General features: G+C 39.1%; 1 protein-coding gene across 2 annotated transcripts; it reads right to left on the bottom strand.

Annotated features, from left to right (window-relative positions):
* Window positions 1–971: 971 nt before the first annotated feature.
* On the bottom strand, window positions 972–26,062 carry API5 (apoptosis inhibitor 5). 2 transcript variants are annotated; one of them, XM_046643577.1, is made up of 14 exons: window positions 25,864–26,062; window positions 19,351–19,512; window positions 18,155–18,248; window positions 17,592–17,657; window positions 16,932–17,083; window positions 15,491–15,697; window positions 14,669–14,773; window positions 13,427–13,516; window positions 12,218–12,399; window positions 10,665–10,758; window positions 9,778–9,834; window positions 8,386–8,462; window positions 7,485–7,621; window positions 972–3,096 (listed from the first exon to the last, which is right to left on the bottom strand). In XM_046643577.1, the coding sequence occupies exons 1-14, from the start codon at window positions 25,930–25,932 to the stop codon at window positions 3,014–3,016; spliced, it is 1,575 nt and encodes a 524-aa protein (XP_046499533.1). In that variant the 5' UTR covers window positions 25,933–26,062; the 3' UTR covers window positions 972–3,013. The 2 variants fall into 2 exon arrangements, with proteins under 2 accessions (XP_046499533.1, XP_046499534.1); XM_046643578.1 differs by having other exon boundaries at window positions 972–3,091.
* Window positions 26,063–26,349: the final 287 nt, after the last annotated feature.

Below are 26,349 nucleotides of genomic sequence, written 5' to 3'. Positions count from 1 at the left end.
CATACAAGTAAATTATATACGTTAGAAATTGACGAATGCTGCAGAGAACGTACAGTAGGCTAAGTGGGACCTGGAATCGTGGCAGGGTAGAAAGGGGCACTGCAGTATTAAATAGGATTCCTCGAGAGGTGATCTGTGAGGATTTGAAGGAGATGGAGTTAGACAAGCAGATATAAGGGAAAGAGTGGCTAAAGGGAACCGCTAGTGCAAGGATTCTCTGGCCTGAGTGTGTCTTTGCCTAGCCTGCATGAAGCCAGCGGACTGGGGCAGAATGATGGAGGAAAAGAGTGGCAGCTGAGGGGAGAAAGTAAAAGCCATGGCAATGTTTTTTATTTATTTTTTTTAAATGAGGAGCCATCGAACAGCTTCAAGTGGAGGTGTGGATGTCTGCTGCTGTTTCGAACAGGCTGTAGAGAGTCAAGTGTAACAGGGAGATCAATTAGAAGACTATTATGGAACTCCAGGCAAGAAGCGATGGACAGAGGAACTGTCGGTCCTCAGCATACAGATGGTATTAAAGCCACAGGACTGGATGTGATCACCAAGGGAACTTAGTTATCTTGTCTGATACATTTAAACTCTGGCTTTAGAACACTTCTAACCATCCTTGGTGCTACTTCAGGAAAACTTTTTATAATCAAGGCTGGTGGCCAAATTAAGAAGTTCCACTTTACATATTAACTTGAGGATGGAAATTATTCATTTCATAATGACTTGGCAAGTATCAGATGTTTTTCTTTGATAAAAAGAACCAAATCCTTTTTTCAGAAGAGTGTATTAGCTTCTAAAAATAAATCCAAAAGATTAAAGATAACTTACAAGACCGAACTCCTTGAAGGCAGAAAAATATCTTGTCTTTGTATTTTTATGGTCTGCCACACTGCTTGGCACATGAGAAGCAATCAGTAAATGTTTAATGAATATCCAAGAATTTTAAGTTATCATAATAACAACACATCAAGACACAAAACAAAATTACAAAAGGAAATTTATTTCAAAAGCATAAGGGAACATTTACAATTGAACAAGGTGATAAACAGGTGTCTTGCAAAAGAAAAAAAAATCCATGGCATGAAGTTTTTCATTCAAATTTTTGAAGCAAAAATAACCTAAGGTGTGCACTATTGCCTTAGGAAAGGAAAAGGGAACAATGAGGTGGTAAAGGATGGAACACAGTCAACTCAGTATCAAACTTGAGAAAGTCAAGTCACTCCTGCTCAGCTTTGAGTTTACAAATATGCTTAAAAAAGAAAAGGAGGAAAAGTTACACTTAACGTTCAAAATGATATAACTGTAGTCCCAATACAGTTTCTGTACTTGAAATGGCTTTAGGCCACTGGCTGATCTGCCTCTGAGGTCCAGACTACCTGGTCACAGTTTTCAAATGGCAAATTCCATATTCCTATGTCTGTTCAGATTCCAAGGGAGCTTAGGTTCAGCTCATAATCTTCTGGAATGTTTAGAGATTATTGCCACCACTCCATAGTCAAGCTGACCAACTTCTTTTGCTCACTTGTATCATTCTAGTCTTTAAAAAATAGTTCTTCCATAAACATGTGCAGTAATTCTAACAAAGGGGTTTTGCTTTCTCCCAATGTAGAGGTAACAGTAATGACGACACCTGCATTGGAATCACAAACTATTCCTCAAAGAATATGTCAAACTACTAGAAAATGTCATTCAGGCATTAAATTGAATACCAAACTTGGGGAGGGAAGATTAACTGTGGAACAAAAATATATGAAACATTCAAATGGCAGAGCAAAGGGCCTATGCTACTAAAAATGCCCATGACAATAACACTCCACAAACCCCCCATCTGTTGTTTTAACCTAAAGATTCTATTGACTAACTTATACAATAATTGATTAATAACCTGAGAAGTTAAAATCTTGAAAGTGGCAAAAGCAAACAGAGAGCATCCCTTACTTACTGGTACACCATGTTATCAAGTCACTTTTCCTGGGTTGCTCTGGATATTAAATCCCCAAATTCTAATTACTCTATCTCATCCTGTAGAAACCTATATGTACATCAGATTCAATATTTTGGCTGTATTTCTCCAACAGGGATCCAAATTTATATTTGAAAATGCAGCCTTTGTTTATTTTTAGTTTTAAATAACAATAATCATGTAAGTGCAACTGACTCAAAATCCTCACTACTGGGAAGAAAACCTAGAGAACAATAATGGATTCAGCCTCAAGAGGATCATCACCGTGTCAGACTACCCGTTCCTGGAATTTAAAAAAATGATTTGTGTAGTCAAGTTTCACAGCATGCATATATATATATACACACACACACACACACATATGCGCTTATGTATGTATGTATATTATACATACACATTTCTATTCAAATAGTAAGATCCCATATTCAAAAGTTCCTATCACAACATACGGAGAAGAGTTAAGTAAGCAGTGCAAAGCAAATTACTTCCTCCTAAAAATGTAATGTCATTTCTACATTTTAAGAAAGCTGATAAGTATTTTGCTTTTATAACACTAGGTAGGAATGCTGCACCATTGCCTAGCAGCTTTATTAAAAAACAATGAAAATAAAATGTTAAGATTGACCATTACTCTTCCCCATATATTGGGCAAAAAAAAATAAGACGGGGAGAGGAAAATCAGTAACTTTTCAAAACTGATGATCTTTACCAGTTATCAGAAATGGACTGAGTTTCACTACATTTTAGACTTTAACAGCTCTCAATAACAAATTATCAAGATGTTTAAAAATAAAAGATTCACAATATGAAGTCTGAATTATGAGACTGCAAAAACAAGTCAAGATTGCGGACAAAGCATCCAAAAATATCGCTGTGGTTTTACCTTGGACACAACCATGGTCTGTTAGAAAAGTAGATCATACATACAAAGGTATAAAGAACATTAAGTTTTTAGCTGAAGGCAGCAGTCCTTTTAAAGGGACATCCCCGGCAATCCAATGAGTAGGAGAATTTAAGTATATTAAGCTCATGACAATGCTGAAGAGTGTGATGTCTTATTCAGTAGAGTCTTCCCCGACTACGATTTCCTCGTGCTCCCCAACCTCGGCCACCTCTACTTCCCCTGAAGGCTCCTCTCTGCTCTACGAAAAAGCGAACAAGGGTTTAGGTCTTGCTCAGGACTTCAGGGTACAGCAAACACAGAACTGTAGCTCGTAGCTCTGAACGTAGCAGTGGGCTCTATAAAACCGCACCAGTATTCTGCTAGTCCCTCTACAAAGTCCATCTGTGCATTAAACCAGGGCAACATACACACCAAAGCACGTATGGCAAGCTGCCAAATACACTCATAGGACGTACTCAATTAAATGTATCCCATTAACAAAGATGTTTCAAGGTGACAATTTTGTGATAACTGCATTTCTTAGCTCTTTATTTTGGTGCCTATCACTACCAAAGATAAATAATGCACCTATAAAAATTTCTCTTTTAACATGGAATTAACAGAAGAGCCACTGGGCTTCAGAAGTTAGTGCCATAAATGCAAAATATCTTAAACTATAATGCTCAATTTTGAAAAATGAGGCTAGACTGAAAAACACTTTTCAAATGCAACCAACAGGCAATTTGTTTTGGTCACAATATTTCAAGCACCTGGGCACATAAAAATGTAGATATAAATGCGGACAGCTTTTCTTAGTGCTTTATCAGCTGTGTGAGCTGCTCAGAACGCTGTCACAGAGCTGATACAGTGTTTGGATTACTCATGTAAATCAGACATCTTTTACTGAAAAGTCAAGTCACTTGTGTCACACGGTAGAATGAGTCTTTGATTCATTGGTTAGTCTCTTATAGCTCCAGAGAAATATTCCTCACAGGAGTCTTTCCAGTGAAGAAAATTGAGGTTATCAGCAAGGCTGGACTTTTTGTCATACATAAATGAATTCAGAGGCTCAAACTTCTAACTCCAGAGACCAGATCTCGGCACTGAACCTTCAGCTTCCTCACTGCAGGAATCTTGTTAGGAGCAATAAAAAGAACCTGATGTGGCCATTTTTGATCCATAATGTTGGAGGCTTGAAAAATTCCTATTGATTCCAGTATTGCAATCCATTTTTTGGCATTATGGCTACAAATATAGTTACCTTATTTGGGTGATATTTTGATGTCTCTTTTTTTCCCTCCAGAAACTCTGAGTTAGAAAACTAACTGGACCTTTCCCCTGCCTGGCCAGTATTGATCTGGGTAATAGAACTGGGATCTGATTTGAAGTCACCTCATGTCATGACACATTTTTCTAAGTTCATCAGTATACAGACCATTTAAATGAAATGATCACCCTTCATTACTCTAGTGAACACATTCAGAAAACCAGAGGTAGTCTGCGGGCAAGATGCTCCAGTGATAGATGCAGTAACCGCGGGTGCATCCAGGGAGTGCAGCAACCTTTACGTAGGCTCTAACTCCTGCATTTTTGACTGTTCAAGACCTGGGCCTCATCTATGCAGATGTCTGCACATTTGCCCCCTCCCTTACTCATTATAAAACCTTCATTTCTCAGTTAATTTAACATCAACACACTTAGCATCCTCTTAGATATCATTATTAGCAATAACCTAACAAACTACTAAACTCTACCCTTTCAATTGTTTCTCAATTTTAATATGAAGAACTAGGTTACCTTCAATTGTTCAGCTATATCTAATGAGTTTAGTAAATACACTGTATGAAGGTATTAGCCTATATTGGCTATTTCTTTTTGATCTGCAACTCATGCAGCCATTTCTACAGTACAGGGAATCTCCAAATTTTCTTCTTTTTGAAGGGCTCCAATCCTGATGGACCACTCTGCACTTTCATGATCTTTTCAGTGGTTTCAAGCTTATATCACTAACTTAAAAAACCACTGCTCCCAGTTAAAATTATACTTTAAAAATTGTTGTTAGGGGCTGGCCTGGTGGTTTAGCAGTTATGTTCACGTGCTCTGCTTTGGCATTCAGATCCTGGGTGCAGACTATGCACCGCTTGGCAAGCCATGCTGTGGCAGGTGTCCCACATATAAAGTAGAGGAAGATGGGCACAGATGTTAGCTCAGGGCTAGTCTTCCTCAAAAAAAGAAAAAAATTGTTTTTATATTCTAAAAGGCAAAGGGTGAAAGACACAAATAGACCTTTTCACTTGCAACAGACCCATTCACTGTAATATTACTACTACCTGTTTCTCTAATAAAGCAATAAATTTCCCAACCCTCAGTGTCTGTGACTTTTTTTTAAAAACCATCCAACCTGTCGTCCCTGGAAAAATAAAACATCAGCTTGGCTGACACAGAAAAGTGGAATTATGATGATTTTGCCAAACGCGGGTAATAAAATCTATGTCTTAAAGACTTTAAGAGCACAAAACATTTTTTCCCCACCAATTCTGAGGTCAGCACTGACATCCCAGAAAAAAACAACATGCTTCTTTCTGCCCGACACAGTGCCAGTTCTCTAAGAAATGGACATAAAGATGGTGGGAAAAATCTGGAGGAGAACAGGTCCACCCACTCTTATCTGGAGTACCAAGAAGTGTTCTCAACTGAATGGGTGAAAGGCAAGAAAACTCTTCAAACTGTTACTGTGAGAATACCTATAACCTGATAACACTCAACTCCCAAATGTAAAAAAGTATTAGGAATTTTGCTCCTACTTCCCAAGAAGAATAATCAGAGTTTACTTTCCTTTGTAATTCAATTGATGATAAGCACCCCAATTACAAGGTTGACCTTCTAGGAATATTGCAGTACTCTTAACACCAGACACAAAAGACAATTAACAGCCATGCGTGTTTTGCCCTTCTGATACTTTGATGACTATGGAACAAGTGAAGTTGGGACTCCTTGATTTTCATCTTGACTAAAACAAATCACATACAATCCCAAGACTCTGCATTTTCCCCTCTCCTTCCCACACATTATATCATCTGATTCTCACTACCAGGCAGGCACCGAATTTCACAGGGCAGAATCCTCATGGAAACTCAAGAGTAACTGACTTGCCAAAGGGAAAAGGAATATGGTTCTTTATGTATTGCCGTAGCTCTCGATTATTTTCATTTAAGTTGAATGAAGACAGTATCTGAGATAATAGTTAACGTTAAGAATGGTTCTGACAGACACCACATTAAATGATATAGTGGCAGATGACAGTGTGACTGATATTTGGTAAAATGAGGTAACAGAATCCTTTCCATTTTCACACATATTCTTGCTGAGGAAGATTCGCCCTGAGCTAACATCTGTGCCAGTCTTCCTCTATTTTGTACGTGGGTCACTGCCATAGTGTGGGTGCTGATGAGTGGTGTCGGTCTGCACCTGGGAACCGAACCTGGGCTGCTGAAGTCAAGTGTGCTGAACTTAACCACTAGGCATGGGGCCAGCCCCCACAGATATTCTCATTTCAAGTATTTTTCCCCCTTACTTGAAGTTTTTAAGAGCTCTGTGTTATTCCTATTTTTAAGGTAAAAAAAGAGAGGCACATTTACATATTATTATATAAGTGAAATAATTCAGTGATCTTTCCTACACTAAAGTTGCCTCAGGGTCTGACTGGGGTAGAAGGGTTCATCTCACAATCTAAAATTGTTTTTCTATACTCTGTTTGCTCAGAGATTAGAGGAATTTAGTTATTGTAGGAGGAATTTACTTAATGTCACAATTATCTCACCTTGGAAACAATTACAGAGACTATATGCTTCAGAATGTACTATTTTTGTAACAATTACTGCAGAATTAATTCTGACTGGTAAGACCAATTAACAGCATATTTAGTTGCTATTGTTATTACACTTTGTCTTCTTAAGCAAGATTAAATGATATTTTCATCCATTCTTCTTTGAAAAGATCTGTGAGGATGGAAGTCAATGAGAAACGAACTTCACTTCTTATTCAACTGCCCTCGGCGGGAATGGACTAGGGAAGGCTCTCCTGGCACCAACGACTACAGGTGATGGGACCACTGCACCCCGGGCAGTGGGGGAGACTGCAGTGGGACATGTCTTCCTTGCCAGATGAGGCTTTAACATCTGACTCCACTGCTATGACTTCTTTTGAACTAACACAGAAGAGGGGAGGACAAGCAGTAGACTGACAAGGTTGAAGAAGGATCATTAATAAATACCACATCTGCCAGACGCTATATCCATCCCTGAGGGAGAATGCACAGACTGTCTTGCCTTGAAGCTAGAGCAGGAAAACCAGGAATGGATGGGTTCACGCCAACTTCCTTTTTTTTCTGTTGGCTCCTCTGAATACAAAAGGCATATTTTTCTTTTTTAAGTTCTTAGTGTTGCATGCTCAATTCAGTGTGTCCACACGGGTGGATGAGAAAGGAGTGGGATAAGTTGTTTTCCCAACAGTCCTAGGTGCTCATGCTAACTCAGAAAAATCACCCAAAAGAGGTACGATACTATAGATGATCAGCAATTAAAATCAAGTACAACACAATTCCTGCTTAATCTCTCATATTGCTTGTACCCAAACGGAAACGCTCACCATAATTAAAGTTGCCCAAATTGCTGCTATATTTCCCACTAGGAGGATTATAAATCTGCCTGGCATCCCTTTTTGGTCCTGCTGGAGACTTCTTGGGTGGTGAACCGGAAGTTGTGTCTTCACTGGCTCTCTTTTGCCTATAGAGTAGAAAGAAAAGCAATAAAAAAAACATTCTATTATACCAGAGGCCATTAATAGACTTGTGATTTAGCATACTGGCTATAAAAGACATCCTAAATATGACAGTCACATCAGAAAAAAGGAAATAACGTTCTAACGTCATCAAATTAACTGAGCCTTAGTTATGCAGACCCTGTCAGAGGGCATTTACAAGGCTTTAAAATAATCTGGAATACATGGCTTCAAAGACTATATGCAAGTGACTCATTCTGTAAAACTTGTCAGAAAATCTAGTTATGCCACAGGAGTACAAACAAGCCTGAAAATTCCAGGGTTGTGTTCCCCCAGTTTATTTCATAAATACTGGAATTAGATTTTATATTTTAAGTCATGCTTCTAATACTCATATTTTAACATCTTAAGAATCATTTAACTAATAATGGCCCATTTTGTATAGTAAATGTAATATCTGAATTCGGATTTTCATATTTATAAATCATAAATATTAGAACACTTAAATACCTTATTTATTTTTTTTAAAGATTTTATTTTCCTTTTTCTCCCCAAAGCCCCTCGGTACATAGCTGTGCATTTTTAGCTGTGGGTCCTAGTTGTGGCATGTCAGACGCCGCCTCAGCATAGCCTGATGAGCGGTGCCATGTCCGTGCCCAGAATTTGAACTGGTGAAACCCCAGGCCGCTGAAGCGGAGCGCGTGAACTTAACCACTTGGCCACGGGGCTGGCCCTCCATAAATCCCTTTTATATATATATATTTCTTACCCAATCTCGACCTTTTGTACAGGTTTCCAGGATAATGTTACTGTGCTCTTATAAGAAGGAGGAATGTGGAAGAGATCCTGAAGAGACAAAATCAGACAAGATTTCTAATATATTTGGTGGTATGGGAAGTCTAACCAGGGTAGAAAACAGGGAGACACATCTTAAAGATTAATTTTAGGAGAAGCTGCTTTAATTTATCCTTCTTGCTCTGGTGGTGACAAAAATAAGGAGCTAAAAAAAGCTGCAAGAGAAAAGTAAACAGGGACAATTTTGTTTACAAATTGCATCTCTTACCTCATTAATGTCATTCTGAACCCTTCACTTAGGAAACGGCAGCTAAGTTTTTTCTAAATGTCATTTCAAGTTCCAGGATAAAATGTCAATATTTATCAACTTTAATAAACAAAGTCAACAAATAAATCTTTCTCTTGCATAGATGCCGTCACCACACTTTAAGCACACTTACAGGTGCTTTCAGGAAAATACAGTGTGTCATCTGCATTTGCTTTCGCAGATTTTTGAGTGGTTCAAAATAAGAACAAAACTAAAGGCCTGGCTAATCATGTTTTTCTTCCCCTTAAATATCTAACCTCATCCCTCAATGTCTCACCGTTCCTTTCTCTGAAAAGCTTCCCTCTCTGTTCTGATAAAAAAGAATTATTCCATGGGATTCTACCAGATTAGTGTTAAGGTATAACCACTAGTCCCAATTTTGTTACTGACAGGCTTTGTGTTCTAGGTGTTACAAATATCATTTCTTTCTCCTATCTGGCTGCAGTACTGTTAACCTGTAGTAACAAATGATGGCTACTTCGTTGTGATTCTTTTGTTCTCTCAAGTTATTAGTTTTTTATTTAGGCTAGTAGATACTTGGGGAAGGAAAACAGAACTTAAGGGTATTTATGGCCTAATGGTAAGGCACACCACAGCCTAGAGTAACAGAAAGCTCTCAATTTATTACACAGACAAGTTAACAGAAAAGACCACAGGAAAACATTTCATGTGCCACATAGGACTGTCCATTCTAAGTGTAAGCAAAGCAGGATTTTATTGACGGTTCAAAAGGACCCAATAGCATTAAGTCTGAAATTTGAGTCTAAATATATCTGCTCCAATGCTTTGGGCCAGAGAATATTTGCATGCCTCCCTTTGTTTGCAGTATCTTCCATAATAACTTCTAAATAAATAAAACAACGTAACGTAAGATTTTATAATAGCTGCAGAGACTTCACTCAGTATCATAAAAAGCAGAAAGCTTTAAAAGGCCAAACTTTTAGAGTGCAATGGCATGTCCCCTTAAACAGTACCATCAGAGACCTAAAGACACATGGAAAATCTCTTGCACTAATTTTCTAGCTAGCTGGGAGGACTGGGTAAGAAACAAAGACTTACCTTGATTAAAACATTGATATTATTTGTTATTTTTAATGCAACAACTTTAATCTTGTTCTGCAAAAGAAAAACAAAATTAAATTAAAAGGCCAATACTTTTATGATGCATATTCCATTCCCATATAGAACTAGAGTAATTGTTTTTCTCTTTCAGAATCATTTCTACAGTTAGAGAATTCCTTGGTTTACATCTGTAGATAACGCTTACTTCTATTTCTTGACTCTAAACCACTGTAGAGATGGCAAAGAAAGCAAACAATCTTTATGTTCCCTTGACAAGTTAGAACATTTAAAGTGTTATCTACAATTTACCTGAAAAATGTGTAAGGGACAGATCATGTGCACATAGGAGTTGTTTTAAAAGAAATCAGTTTAAGTTATAGGAAGACACAACGAAAACTTAAAATATTTCATTAGGACCAAGATGAAGACTGATCAAAATAGGTGAGATCAGGAAAAACCAAAAAACCCCCAAACACACACACATATAGTTTGGTATAGAACTGGCAGGTTAATCTTTTTTTCTAATGTAAATTAATATTTGGGCTTCAAAACAGTGAAATTAAAAGCATCACAACCATCAATCAAATATTTAAACAAAATGTGCTGCTCATGAGACCCTAGTGAAAGGTTGGTATGTATCCAAGTTTGGTAACAAACTGTTCACAAACATCGAAAACATTTAAGACATTTCCACAATGATAAAAATATAACAGCAAATAACTAAATATGCAATCTTCTAACATATTATATCTTCAATATAGACTTGTATCACCAGTTCAAATAAAGTTGAATGTTACTTTTCAATGTATGAATTCAGTCTGAATATGTACTAAATGGTGGCTATTATAAAAATTTCCTTACAAGATGTGACCCAGCATTCTTACCTCTTCTGTTTTTAAGGCCTCGCCCGTTTTACCCTGGAGAGCCAAGCGAAGTTGTCTGATATAAACCTGCAGGCCCCGTGCAAAGTACTGCAGCCTAAATGAAGAAGTATTTGTTAATTAGCAAATCATCACTTCAACTTTGTTTTTAAACTCAAAGAATCTTGTGCTATAGCTAAATGATCTTTACCAATAAAGAGTCATTTTTTGACGTCATTTTTTTAAATTATCAATGCATGATCACAGGAGATACACAATAAGTAAAAGCAGTTTTCCTTTCGGAAAAATAGGATAAAGGAAATACTCAACCTGGCAAGAGAAAGACCTATAGCGCTGTGCTAAGCAGCTTGTGGAGTTAACCTGCAAGGCACGTTCTACCTCAGGGTGAAATGTGCAGGGGCCGTGGACTAGAATCAGGTGCCTGGTAACCAGTCTCCGCTGGTCAACTGAAGGTCAAGTGACCTTAGACAAGTCACTTACTTTCCATTTGTTTATCTGCTAACAAGCCAGTGTTTGACCTGTTTGTACCCCCGGATCCAGTTAAAAATAAAAAATTGCAGCTTTGAGAATTTATTATAAATTCTAGAAGTAATCTCTTCCAGTTTGTTCCCAGGTAATATGTGAAGAAAGGAGGTACCATAACTCCATCCTGCTGACTTCATGGAATTCTGCTTGACAACTTGGCTTTTTTTTTCATCTTTAATTTTTTTTTTTTAAGATTTTATTTTTTTCCTTTTTCTCCCAAAGCCTCCAGTACATAGTTGTGTATTTTTTAGTTGTGGGTCCTTCTAGTTGTGGCATGTGGGATGCCGCCTCAGCATGGCTTGATGAGCTGTGCCATGTCCATGCCCAGGATTCGAACCAGTGAAACCCTGGGCTGCCGAAGCAGAGCGTGAGAACTTAACCACTCGGCCACGGGGCCGGCCCCCTGTAATTTCTTAAGTTGCCTTCTTCTGAGCAAATGCATCACCAAGTATTAAACCTCTGTCTTACCAAAGAGTAGAGGACAGTAACAGATGATACAGTGGCCAAGCATTTCAGAATTTAAGATGTGAATTTGTTAATGGAATGTTTCAGTACAAAGTGTCTTCATGAAAACTACTTATAGGCTTCTCCAGTGCTGCTCCTCTGGTAACACTATAATAGCAGCTGCAGTTTACTGAGTACCCACTATGTGCCAGGCACTGTGCTCCAAGCTTTCCACTCATTGTCTCATTTAATTCTCACAACTCTGTGAGGCAGGTACTATGATCATTTCAGAAGTGAGGAAAATCTGGAGCGGGGTGGTTAGAGGGGTTAGGGAAGCTGCCCAAGATCATAAAGCAAGTGGGGAGAGCCTGGGTCCATTTTTTAAAAAGTTCCTTCTCCTCCATGGATTTGTTATGCCACAGCTATCATATGTTTATATACATTCCTGGTCTGTGGATCTTCCATTCTGTTCCACCGGGGTGAGGCAGGGTGGAGAGAAAGAGCTTGTAAAAGGAAAACAAAACCCAGGGAGCTTCAAGACAGCCATCACCTTTGCCAAGGATTAGGCCACTTCGATCATACATCACCTGATTTTGAAATCTTTGAGCTTTTCTGCATTCAGTTTGGCTGTTAAGAAATCCGGAAGTTTTCGGCCCAGCTGGTGAAAGCTGTACAGCAAACATTCCACGTAACTGAACTGTAGCTTGGGTTCTTCATTACCAGCATTCTCCCCATTTTCTGCTTCTTCTGGAGGGAGAGGCATGTACTCCTAAGAGAAAATATAGAGATGTTTGCAATCTGTTCTAAATAATTAGAAACATACACTCAAGTAATTATAGCGCATGCTTCTAAGACCTGAAGCATTAAAAACTATCAAGGTGAGAAATTTAGAAAACTTAAAATACTTCATTCATAAGATATCTCTTTTACCTGTTGGATTAATGAGGTAGCCTGTCAACTCTCCAGATTAAGCTATGTTACAGCTGCTGCTACTACTAATGACAATGAAAGTAGCTAACATTTATTAGGCACTTACACAGATGAAGGAACTGAAGTTCTGTGAGCTTAGGTAACTCTCCTATGGTGAAAGGGTAAGCTGAAGAGTCAGGATTCAATCTATGTTTGACATCAACAGTTGATGCTCTTAACCACTACCACATTATGCTAACTCCAAAAATCTTTTCTGAATATTAGTCCATAGTTTAAGTATTTAGTCTCTTTACATTCAAAGTAATGCCACGGGCATTCAATATGTGTTACAACAGCCCAGTAGGTACGACAGGTCTGGAAGAGCACCAGATGTTGGATGACTCAATTCATGCTGCAGGCCTAACGTTGATCACTGTGTCACTCACACAACTGCTCACATCCAAAAGGAAATCACTTGGTAATGCTGAAAATGATTTTATTAGATGGCCTATTTTCTCTACAATTATGACTTAAATGACTTTATTTCCTGGTTGCTAAAGCTACTTGGTCTTGGGCAGCACCTAGATGGTGACCTGGAGCAAATGTAAAAAATATTTTGATGAAGGGAAAGCAGAAAGACCTACAATATAAATCCTGTATTATATTTTATGCCAAGCATCAACAACAGAAGAAATGCCAAAGATTAAAACAGATATTTTTTTGAAAAGCAGACAACATGTGGCCTGAGCAGCTAACAATACTTGCTAGAATTACTGTCTAATCTAAATTTCAAAAGCAAGTTCTCCATAACCCAGAAATTAATACTACGCTATTAGACTTTGGGGCTATATACTGACTATGCCATAAGGAAAGAAAAGAGCTCTTACCAATAACTTATCAAACAGTTTCCTTAAATTTGTTTCTAGCTTTTCCATGTCACCACAAAATGAACTCATCTCTGCCAACAGTTTCAATACCTAAAAAACACAATTCACTGTTGTCGTTTTTTTGAATGAGCAAGGGCTATAAAACAAGAATGATTCTAGTTAAGTATTTAAGACTGCTTATTTTTCAATTATGCTTTTATGGAATCATAATGTTTGAACTGGAAAAAGAATTTAGAGATGCAGCCCTATATTTGAGGAAACGGAAGGTCAGGGCGATTGTGTGACCTGGCAAAGTCACAATGTATGTGAGTGGCAGGGCAGACCCTAAAACCCAGATCTCACAACTCACTATGTCTGTGAGAAGTAAGGAGAAGAATGCACACGACACTTTCTGCTAGAGGTTAATAATGTACTATGAAGACACACTGAGGAAGAACTCTTAATGGCAAAGAATTATTTACTAACACTTAGTGTGGGCCTCACTTGCTATTAACTTTAGTCTCTGGGTACTAACCCCAAGAACTGGTAATTGCCACTATTCTTGAGGCTCATCTCTGCTTTACTCAACCCCAGTCTGATAAGACAACCCCAGGACATTTGAAGCAAACTTCAAACCATAGTGTCAGTGCACATGAGACTCTTCTCTATCCCAAAGACCTATGAGGGAAATGGCACATTTTTCCATATTCCAGTTCAATTCAACAATCATTAAGTGCCATTCAGAATCGGCTCTGCTCTAGATTCTGGGGATACAGAGATGAATCAGGTTAAATGTGGAGTGAGAAACAAATGTAAAGTATCACATGTGCTGTGAAAAACATATATAGTGTACATTGAGATACATATATATATGTACATATATATGTACAGTTGAGATACAAAGGGGAGAGAGAACAGTCAGTTCTTTTGGAGAGGGGATAAAGGATATTTTGTGTTAATCCAGCTTAAATCTGACTCTGTAAGACAGAGAGATGAGAATTGTCATGAATTAAACACCTTATTTAAAAATATTAAGGCTACAGAGGTAGAGAGTGATAATAATGAAAACTACAGGCAGTGCTTTCCCACTGCAGCAAACTTTCATTGACTCCATAAAGCACTCCTATGTGACTGATCCTGGGGTAGAGTGCTAGCTACACCAGACCTTTACTCTCTTAGAGATCAGATCCAAGTTAGTGGTTTACATTTATGTTAAAATATGGGAATGCCTTTTCAGTGCTAAAAGCAGCAATTTTTTCTTACCTCCAACTGTATATCGAGACCTTCCACTGGGGTAGTCAAGGAACTCAGGTTAGGGAGAACCTGCTCACAGAAATAAGTCACAAATCTCGTGGAATGCACATTTTTCTGTAAAAATCCAAAGAACACTGAGTTGTCAAAAAAAGAAATATTCTCTCAAATATAATAGTAAAATGTCACTCAACAAATACTAACTGAGCACCTCAGCATCAAGTACTGTGGCGACAAATACAACATGGTGCATACCCCAGAGGACCCCAGAACCAACCCCAACAGACAGTAAGAAGTTGCTGCAAAGTAATCTGGAGCACTGAGGCATCTGTACAGCTTCGAACTCTTCCTTGATTCTCAGGTCATATTTGGGGGGAAATTTCAGTGCTGAATTTCAGGCTGTACATTTCTCAAAAAGGAGGGCTCCTTTAAACTGTGTTTTTCAAACTATGCTATTCACATCCCAGAAACCTCAAGGCCAGAGGAAGCACAAAGCCAGAGATAAAGAGCATATTTACCTAGAAATTTTCTGTTAGAAAATTTAAGAAAAAAAAGTTAAATTACTAAAGCAACTGTTTTAGAAACTTCAGCCAAACTAAAAAGCATGATACAAAGTTCTCAAGACTTTCTCAAAGTCCCTAAGCAAGACTTTAAAAAAACTTCTTGCCTGCTTTGGGCTCTAAGCAACCCCACGCAGGCCTCCATAAAGTAAATATTCACTCCATTGTGTTAATACTTTTATGCAAAGGTTTGAGGAGAATGCTCAACTGAATATCTACAGAAATAGAAACTCAGAGTAATCAAAGTCCCAGCTACGTAAAACAAAGGGCTCACAGAGAAGAGGGGTACCGCCTGCCGAGTGCACTGTAAGAGCCTGTCCACACAGTCGGGGTCCGAGGGGTTGAAGGTCTGTTCCAGGTCTGCCTGTTCAGCCACCAACTCTACGAGCTGCTGTCTTCCACTCACTGTCTGTAAGCTTTTTAACCCAGACAGTATCTTCATGAACAGGACAAATTCTTCACCAGTCACATCTTCTAGGACCTGGAAAGAGACAGTTCAGCACAATAGTGTCTTTATGATTTGAACGGGAAAGATCAATACTGAAACACTAGCAAATTTCAGTTACTAAAGTCAGTTTGCTATTAATGTTTCTGAAATACTGATGAGAAGACAACTTTTAGCTTCAGAGTAAAGCATGCATTCTTAAGGGGGAGCTATTCTGTCTCCATGGGGGCAAAATTTGGTTCTTGAAAAATTTTACCCTTTTTTATGTATAAAGCACAGACATACATACAGTACATAAACAAAGATAGAGGATACCTGTGGCATTAAAATTTCATGAGAGAGCAGCTAAGGAAATAAGTGTCTACAAAAGCTGTTCAGGGGCTAATAGCAAAAAAAGACTGAGACATTCTGTAGTAAACTGTTAAATCAGCTTCAGTTCCCTATATTTAAAAGCAGCCTATTCACATTAATATGGGAATTGCATATAAAATAGGAGACCATGCAAGTCTTATTTTAAGCGCTCTGCATCAGCCTTTCTGTTCACTGACCAAAGCAGCAAGCAACCATGGCGTGCACCACCAGAGTGCTGGCTGGGGCTCAGGTGAAACACGCCGATACTCCCAGCTGGAGAGCTGCTCCTTTTTCTCGCACTGAAAAAATCTTATCAGTAAGGAAGTGAGTGGTGTATTAGAGACAATTGTGAATTTTCTTGAACATATTAAAAAAAGTACATTATTCCCAAACTTTGGCACTTTATGAGTAAAAAGCTAATTGTGACACACCCTGTGAATCTTGGCATCTGTAACTATGCTAGATGCTGGGAGCACAGACAAGTAAGCATGGTCTCTTGAGCTTACAGTGTCATGGGGTAGGACGAAAGAACAGTGCATTTCAATGTGATTTCATTTTCATTTTGAAGTGATCCAGAATACTATGGGAGAATATTCTAAAACTGAGGGAAGGGGTTGGAATTAGGCAAAATTTCCTGAAGGAAATGATTTGTACAGAGTCCTGAAGAACGCATAAATTTTGAGGATAACACCAGAAAGGATTTAAATGTGATCACATCCCTTTAAATTAACACCTTGATTCATCATAACCAGTGACTAAAGAGCAGAATACAATATAAAAAAAGCTTGAAGTTCTATGGTACTTCTGTTGAGAGACATCATTTTATACACAAGCTAGACACAGCGCTGATGAATACTGCTAATTTCGAATATGTTCTTTTGCTTTAGAGAAGCTCTAGGAAATGATGACTGAAGCTTACCTTTTTAGACTCAGTTAGTATAAGTTCCTCTACTTCCTTTGTTAAGACTTCATCTGGTAAAGTCTTAAGTTTTGTAGAAAGGAATTTGATTGCTCGTTCTCTAACAATGTCCTCTCCTTGAAGTATCTGGCTGAACAAGCCACCTAAAGTCCCTAGAAAACAAGAGTTGTGTGTAGCAAGTCAATCCTATATTGTAACGAAGTTTTCAAATTTAACTCAATTTATAATATTTCTTCTAAAGTGAGTTAATAAACATCCTGAGTATTTTTGATACTGGCTAAATTAGTTTGAAATTTCTATAGCCCTAACCACAAGAGTGATCACATGCTTTGTTCATGGATTCAGAATCAGCTTGAGCATGAATTTCCTTTTCTTACGTTAATAATAAATAAACCCAGGTATTTTGGAAGAATTTCTCTAATGTGGCAAAGGGAGTTTCCCACCAGATTTCTAATGGAAAAGTTTGGTCTGTTTTTGCAATTATTTCTGCTGGTTTTTTGAGTCACAAATATCTTGAGCTAAGCAGTTTTTTTAAGAACACTTAGAATTTTTATGAAATAGACCTCTGGGTGAATCCCAGACTTTATCCTTAATGAGTAATGCCGAGCTCCCGAATTTTTTAAGACATCAAACACAACTCAGAACAAGAAGTGGCCTTACCTTTTGCATCCATCTTAAATATACTTAACAGGGCATTGTTCACTAAGTTAAATTCTGCAGAGTCGTCTGGATAGAGAAAAAGTGGTAGAATGTATAAAATAAATGAAACATATCATCGGCTTCATTTTCAAACCTAAGATTCAATGGTTTCTCAAAGATTACATTGAGAGGAGACATATAACTAAGAACTTCTCTCAAGTACCAAGAAAATACATCTTCCTTTTAAGGGTAGAGAACTTGATCTGGAATACCTGGAAAGCTTGTATGTTAAGATGGTACAATTAAGAAAATACAAGAAACTGGGGGTGGGGGGTGGGGGAATCATGATGCATCAAAATTCCCCAAAGAATCCAGTAATTATACCTTCATAGACAATTAAAAACATAACAAACAACACAAAGAATGAGATAATCACAAGTCATTAAGCTTCAAACTATTGAATGAGAAAAAGAATTTTAATTTCTATCAGAGGTAGTACCTTCAGCCAAAAAAATAGCCAAAAACAGTCACTATTTCAGAGAGAACTTATATTTAGATAAAATGGTGATAATAAAATTCCTTACCTGTCTGCAAAAGCTGGGTTAGTATATCTGCCACTCGGGGGAGATTTTCTCCAGTGGCAAATTGAGGCAGCTCTTTAATTGCTTGCCGTCGAATCTGAATACGATTTCAAACAAAAATTAACCAACACTATCATCAACAAAAACAACCACCCCAACCTTTAAAGAAAACCAAAACCACAAAAAAACCATAATTAGGGGCAGAAGTCACAAAAATATAAAATGAGATTTCTAGCAGTTTTAGAAATAATTTGTTCCAATTTAATATTCAAGCTTCACAGAATAACTAAAACAAAATGTGGTGGAAAAGGACTTTAAACACAATTATCTGACTGGAGCAGACAGATTTGAGACTATAAACAATGGTTTATATACCAACTGTATACAACTGTTGGGTTTGACTACCTCTGGGCACATAATACGGTACAGTACGTTCTGAAGGGTAAGAAGGGCGACAGCGCAATGCTGTATCTAAGTATTTACTTTAGAACTTTCAGTACTGACTAGTTAATACAATGTTTATGAATATATTCTGCATACTTAATTCCAAATTTGTGGCTTAGTTTAACAAAAATATACAGGAGTTATATCTAGCAAATTCTGCATAAAATGTTGGTGATCCACCAATTTCATTTGAAAAACCAGAAGCTAATAGTTGGAAATTCTTAGGAACCTGTATCAGTAGCGAGAAATGCCAACAGTTAATTCTGTTCCAAGGAAAAACGATTTCTTCTTATTCTAGTAATCACATACAATTATTACATAGATCAGTTATTATTCTGCTACGCAAAATATTCAGGGGCGTTAAAACTATATTTTATGATGTGATACTATTAGTATTTTAAATGTCTAAGCAAGCATAAACTGATTGAAAACAGTCTAATTTCATATGCACAATGTATAACAATTTAAGAAAAAGATGAGCCCCAACCTGTTTTTAACTGGGTAACAGATAAGTAAAACAAAGTAATTTGTGATTCTGTGCATTTTTCACAGTTGAAAGGTGGTAAAAGAACTAAGAGATTTTCTCAACTGTAGATTTAAGCCCTAGCATGCCATCAAGCCAGACCATATTGCAGAATTCTATTGTGCACTGATATCACTGGTACATCAATTACATTAGCTACACACAGAAAGTGTCTGAAAATGGCAAGAAAAGCATCTGAAAGCTTAGGGAAAAGTGTCAATTATAAACTTACTGATACGTCTTCGTCCTCACAGAGGTCCAACTGTGCATTGATAGCAGAATCAGCCAATTCTGGAAAATGCTTAAAAAATTTCGGAATAAACTGAGCTGCTAATCTTTTTTCCTTGGTACCACCTTTCACACCATCCAATATCACTTGATAGGCATCTTTATGCTGAAAGAAAGAATAAAGCAGAAAAGAAACACAATTTTGAAGGATGGGAAGCAAAAACCAACTTGTTCAAGTCTGCTTTAAATTAGTAAAATTTTACATCGGCTAAGAAATAGGGCTTATTCTTGGAGCTTTACTGCTTAAATTGGACACCTACCTTGCTACCATCTGCTCCCCCACTCCCCAGGCCTTATTTGTAAGTTGGAGAAGAGAGAAGGACAGCAATAATTTTAAGTGGAAAAAGCAAGTAAGTTTGTCGGTTTACCAACACTTCTTCATCCTATTGATTACTGACCCTAGCCTCGTGATTGTATCATGCTTAAAAATATTGTAATGAATATCATCCAGTTCTCAAAGAATTGTGTTACACGTACATAAATATATTTGTCTGTTGTCAGTTAGCACCTTGAAGGAGGAGGAGAGAATACATTCCTGAAACTAAGCAATACCAGGAAGGTTAGGAAGCTTTATTTTGCCTCATATTTTAGGATATGAAAACAGTAATCCACTCTATATAGCCAGCCAATTTTGGATTAAGACAGATTCTAATGTCATATATTTAACTTTTTATCAGAATAATACATTCAAAGCTCATTTGTTTCCTTTTATTTATTTATTTATTTTTGTGAGGAAGATTGGCCCTGAGCTAACAGCTGTGTCAATCTTCCTCTATTTTGTATATGGGATGCTGCCACAGCATGGCCTGATGAGCCACGTGTAGGTCCATGCCCGAGATCTGATCCTGCAAAACCCAGGCTGCTGAAGTGGAGTGCGTGAACTTAACCACAATGCCACCACACCAGCCCCTAGATCTTTTAATGGTACAGATTTTAATATAATCTGCATAATTACTGGATTACTTTAAAAGTTCATATACTGCCAACCTATCTATCTAAAAAACATAAATTCTAAAAATTAGTTCTAAGAAATAAATTGCATCAACTGATTAATGACCACTCCTTTTACTATCTTAAACATAACACCAACTCCTAAATAACAGAAACTTCTGTGAATAAGGTCAGCTTCCTCCTGAAATGCAGACACAAAATCAGTCTTCAGGAATTATAACTTCAAAAGCATATTATATACTTTTTAGCACAAAGGTTTGAAAAATCATAGCTGACTTCTCTACCACTTTACATTCCTGCGGTCTGCCTCGTGGATTTTAGGAAGTCTGTCTGGAAGCTAAGTCTCGAACAATTCTGACATCCTTTTTGTAGAGTATTACAATTCAATTTCCTTGAACTCGAACTTAAAGCTTTACTTATAAACCCTTTTGAAGGCAGTCGTTACGGTGTCTAAAATTCAATGAGGAGTCCCTGCTTCAAACAACCCATCCCCCTGCCAAGAAAGAAAGCCTGGAATAGAATAAAAGGAATCATTTGCAACACTCACTGAAAGCCTACTACGGACTGAGCAATGCCTTGAGTATGCACCACACAAGAATCCTGAGCTGGGTGGGACCACTATGCCTACTTTTCGGATGAGAAAACCGAGGCTCAGAGTTCAGGAGCAGATCCAGGACCTGAAAATCGTTCTGACGGGCTCTAAAGTCAAGATGTGAGCCCAATACGAAGCTTCTTTAACCGGAGTCTTTCAAACTATGTTCTGAGATCTGAATTAACAAAGGAGGAGAGAAAGAAAAGCCTGCCAGACCTAGGACTGCCTAAAGTAAAATGAGCCCTAAATACAGGCTCCACACGGCATATAGGCTGTGATGCTGCATCCCAAACACGGCAAGCCCTTTGGAAAGTGATAACATTTTAATAGATTCAAGCTAGAAATAAAAGATTCTACCACTGGTAGGCATCAGTTTTATCAAGTAATTTCACAGACAGTTTTAGTAGACTTCAATTAATTACCCTTTATCTAATGCAAAATAAAATGACATTCTTCCTTGCCAGCTCTTTGAATGATGTCTTCTAACTATAGCATAGGGACAAGACATTTTACACAATCTCCTTAAAGTAGTAATTACTTCTGCTTTTCAAAGTAGGAAACAAGATATAAGTGATATCTTCAGTGATCACAGTGATTTAGTGACAGATAGGACTGTAACCACAATAAAATATTCTAAATATTACACAGCACTGCTTATTTTTCCTTTTTCAACACAGTTGTATATTTCAACTAAACAGATCTGTGATCCTAACAAGAAGCTTTAATTGTAAATACTTTTAATGCATTTCTAAGACTGTGTATTTGTGTATGCTTTTAATATCTAAATTAAGAAGCAAACTCTAAAGAAATCTCTTAAGATATTTTCAAGTAAAAAGTCAGCTACAATTTGATCCACATTCAGCAGATACATTCTAAAAGATTTGTGATTTGATTGTCAAAACACAACCAATATGCCTAAGTTGTCAGTGACGTGCCACGTAAAGCCATGTTTGGGTCCAAGATGCAGCCTTCAAGAAATAAAGCATTATTTTAGAAAAGAAAGGATATGGTTTCAACGAACATATTTCTCAAGAATGACATAAAAAGAAATGCATAAGGTAAGCTATATTATTACTTTCTTCCTCATACTCAATTAATAAATCTAGTTTACATTTGACTCTAAAGTAAGTTGTTACTATATATTTTTGAGGGATTATGAACTTGGTTGGTCTGTGAGTTTAGCTTAACCCTACAAAGAAAAGGTAGCAAATGAAGGGTGTTTCATGAACTATGAACACTCTTCCACCCTAAAGAGCCAAAATGTACTCCAGTGTAAGAGAACAGGAGAAATCAGAGTGTAGGCATCATCCTGATCTAATCTTACACCACCTAACTGCCACAGTCCCTTAACAGGTGTTTGGTATTTTTTTTTTTCCAAACCTTAAAAAACCTTTGACTACATAATGTAAAATTCAGTATCTACATTTTAAAATTAGGGGCCAGCCAGGTGGCATAGTGGTTAAGTTTGGCACACTCTGCTACGGCAGCCCAGGTTCGTGGGTTTGGATCCTGGGCACAGACCTACACCACTCATCAAGCCACACTGTGGCGGCAACCCACATACAAAATAGAGGAAGACAGGCACAGATGTTAGCTCAGGGACAATGTTCCTCAAGCAAAAAGAGGAAGACTGGCAACAGATGTTAGCTTAGGGCCAATCTTCCTCACATAAATAAATAAAATTAAGCAAGTTCACAAAAATTTGAAACAAAATTTAAAATAATGGTGGGCCATGGTTTGCTCTATTATGGCCAGTTGGGAGCCCTGGGCAGAGTGCAGTGGAAAAGGAGGTTGAAGGGGGTAAAGGCACATACTGCAGAGGAAGGAAATGTGGAGGAGGAACAGAGGCACACTGGGGGCTGGGGAGGTAGGCTGAGTATGTAGGGGCAACACAGGAGCCACAAGACGAAAGACAACAGAGGACTAGAAGGTTCTGAGGTAGTACAAAGTGCTTCACTTAGAATTTATCACCTGCAGTTTGCCTATTAGGAAATACATGCTCATGGTTCATATCCGTGTGTGTGAATCTGAGTGTGTGTATAAAGTAAAGTTCCCTTCTTCATTCTGAAGAGAGAATACTTGTAAACAGGTTTTGGTTATCTATCTATCTATATCTGCTCCTTCTTTGAATATATTTCTTCAACTCTGAGGAAGGAATGTCTACTTAAGGGCAAGGTACAGTTCAAGAAAAACTAAAAAATAAAGGGATTTAGCTTTTAACCTGAAGACTTTAAAATTTAGTTAAGGGAATAAAAAAGGTCCTCACATGAAATAAAGCGCAAACCTGAAGGACTATTAATAAATACATAGATGGTGCCAAGGAGTTCAAAAAGAGAAAGATCTGATCTGCTTAAGGGAAATGACCTGATGAAACCACAGCTGACCTGGGCTTCTCCTGATATATTTAGAGAGCACTACTCTGAAAGGAGTATTAACAACAGTGGAGAGGGCACTCCCCTCGTGGCAGCAAGGCGAGCAACCGCGGGACTCACTTCTTTGACAAAGGGTGAAAACCAAAACAAAAGGAGGAAGTTCGACATGAAGAAACTTACATACCCTCTCAGAAGTGGCCAGACAGGTATCTGGCAGGTAACTTACGTCTCAACTGTGAATCTCCTAGTTGACATGAAAATCAGACTTTACTATATACTAAAAATGTAAACACTTTTTTCTCTCCTCAAAAAAATGTGAATGGCATCCCTTCCATTGCTTTTACTAGTTAAAATTCACAAGCAGTAGGCTGAAACCCACATCTTTTTTGGTGAGCAGTTTTAGTCATTTTCTCTGAAAAGGACGAAGTAGTCTACCATACAGCAGAAGTAGTAGGCATCTTGGTTTAGTCCAGCTTCAGTTCTCCCAGAATTCAGTTTGAGGCTGAACAAATCACTACACTTCCTTATGCAGGTCTTTTTGTCTTAAATAGTTGCTTGACAGCTGTCACTACAGTGTCATGAAAGTACTGATCTGCTGTCACCTACAGAGAATTATGCTAAAATTGTAGCACTCACCACCATGTTTGGTACACAGTAGGCACTCAGAAAAACACTGAATCACAGAAATCGTGAGCCCTCATTAAAGGTTGCACAAAAGGCCCCTTGTTGGTTTTTCACAAACTTCTGTCTCCTTAACACTCTTCCTAAGTTCATAGCAGATTTTTGCCTTGAGAAAGACATTTTTGACTTCTTGAGGGAGAGCTCTCCATATAATCTGGTATTTATCATTAAAGAGGACACAGAAATGAGAGCAACTCTCAATTATTCATACTATATACATATCCCAGTTTGGCTTCTATTTGCCCTAACACACTCTAAGCAGGTGGCTGCCTACCTTTTTTGCACTGCGGCTGGGGGTATGGGACTGCACTATGTATATGGTTTCAAAGTGTCCCCAGAAGATTCCTGAAACACCTCGGGAGAGCACCATCTACAAACTGACTGAAATCACTGTTCTAGCTTCTTTCCCATCCAGGTTGCTGACATGCAAGAAAGTCAATTTTGGGCAGAGCTGTTTGCTACAATCTTCAGCTCAGTTACAACGAATGAAAATATCTTCACTGCTAGTTCCTTCGAGGAATAATAGCAACAAACTCAGACTATGACTGACCATAGTTTTTCCCACTTCGTCTTAATAGGCAGAAAATTTCTCCTTCACAACCGACCTCACACACACACTATATACAACTACGACGGACTGTCGGTATGTCTTTCTCACTGATAATGTCAAAATTCCCTACTGACACGGAAATCTGTAGGGAAGGAAAATCATCTGATCCTTGAAACTACTATATTCACAAGTATGCATTAAGCGAAAATAAGGCTCCAACATCAAAGCGTTTTTCATTCGGCTGAGAAAGATTCTACCCGAATGACACATGTCAAGAAAAGCGGGCGGGAGGGGTACCGCCACAGCTTTGCTAATGTTGTTAGACTCTGCGATCGTCCAGGGGGTAGGTTAGCAGAAGCATCACATGAAGTTGTATAAACTAAAAAAATATGGCATAGGATTTCTAGCAACAGTGATCAAGATTACCTCTGGGAGAGCCTGGTTCATTTCCTAAGAAAACAGAGGCGCGCGCGCCCCTTCCCCCCCCCCCCCCCCTTATCAACTCAAGTTCAAAGTACTCCAGGACTTGAAAAGTCACAAAGAATCAACGGTTTGGTACGGATAATTCAACAGTGCTGAAAGTGTGTCTGGGACAAATCCTGCAGGGAGCGCTTGCCAGACAACTCTACGGAAAGCTGCAATCTCCCCCTTCCCGTCCCCAACGCCACTGCACCGCCCTGTTTTATTTTCTTCACAACGCTTTTCACGGGGGAGGAAAAAAAGAACCCATCTTTCTCATGTATTTGCTTATCCCTAGTCTCTCTCTCTCGCTGTGCCTTCCGGGAGAGCACGAGTCTATCCTGAAACTCTAGCGCCCCGCACAGCGCCTGGTGCGCGGCAGGCGCTCAAAAAACGGACTCGATAATGAAATGGTGCGCCCCCGCTGCAGTCTGGCCGAGAGGGGCCCTCTTCTGGTTTATTACAAACTTCTGTCTCCGGAACACTCTGCCTAAACGAGTAGCAGATTTTTGCCCCGAGACAGACATTTCTGACCTCTTGGGAACTCGCAATCTAATCTTCCGAGGGACTCAGCTCCCCCGAAAAGGAGGAGAGAGACTTCAGAGGAATCGGGAGGGCAAGGCTGGCGGAGCCGGGAAACGCCACGGCGAGAACAGGCAGAGCAGCCCGGCACCGGGACCGCGCTCCCCGCGGGGAGGCCGGAGTCTACGCTCGCAGAGAAGGGCCCACCCGACGACCCAGCCGGGGCGGCCGGGAGCCCGCGGAGGGCGAGGCAGCAGCGCCCGCCCGGCCCCGGGAGCGCCTTCGAGAGGCCGCGGAGCGCCGGGCCCTGCAGGCCGCTCGGGGACTTACCTGGCCCACTTGCTCCGTGGCATCGGCCAGGATGCCATAGTTGCGGTAAAGCTCCTCCACGGTCGGCATGGTGAGCGACAAGCCCGTGGCCCGCTCCTGCTGTCGTCGTCGTCGCCGGCGCCACCGCCGCCTCTGAAGTTCTCCAAGCCTGCGACCCGCACTATTACGCCGCCAGCTGCCGCCAGCGCCGCCGCCAGTCACCGCGCACAGGGCGGCCCCGCCCCCCACGTCGACGTCGACGTGCGCGTCGGGAGCGGCCTCCGTTGACCGCCAAGGAGCCACCTGGGGCTTTGTCGCCCCCTAACGCCTGGAGGTGCAAAAAGCAGCCAGGAAGATTAAATTAGCTCACACTTTTTTTGAAGGCTTATGCCCGGGTAGGAGCTTTTGGTGGGGGGTGGAAAAATACAAAGATGACTGCGTTTCTGCTCTGAAGAGATCTCATGTTGGCCAGAAAAGTGAGTTTGCAGGGAGAGAAATAGAATGAGA

This window comes from Equus quagga, chromosome 17 (assembly GCF_021613505.1).
Source record: "Equus quagga isolate Etosha38 chromosome 17, UCLA_HA_Equagga_1.0, whole genome shotgun sequence".
Classification (NCBI taxonomy): domain Eukaryota; kingdom Metazoa; phylum Chordata; class Mammalia; order Perissodactyla; family Equidae; genus Equus; species Equus quagga.
The sequence above is the reverse complement of the archived record's forward strand: the minus strand, read 5'-3'. Positions and strand labels throughout refer to the sequence as shown.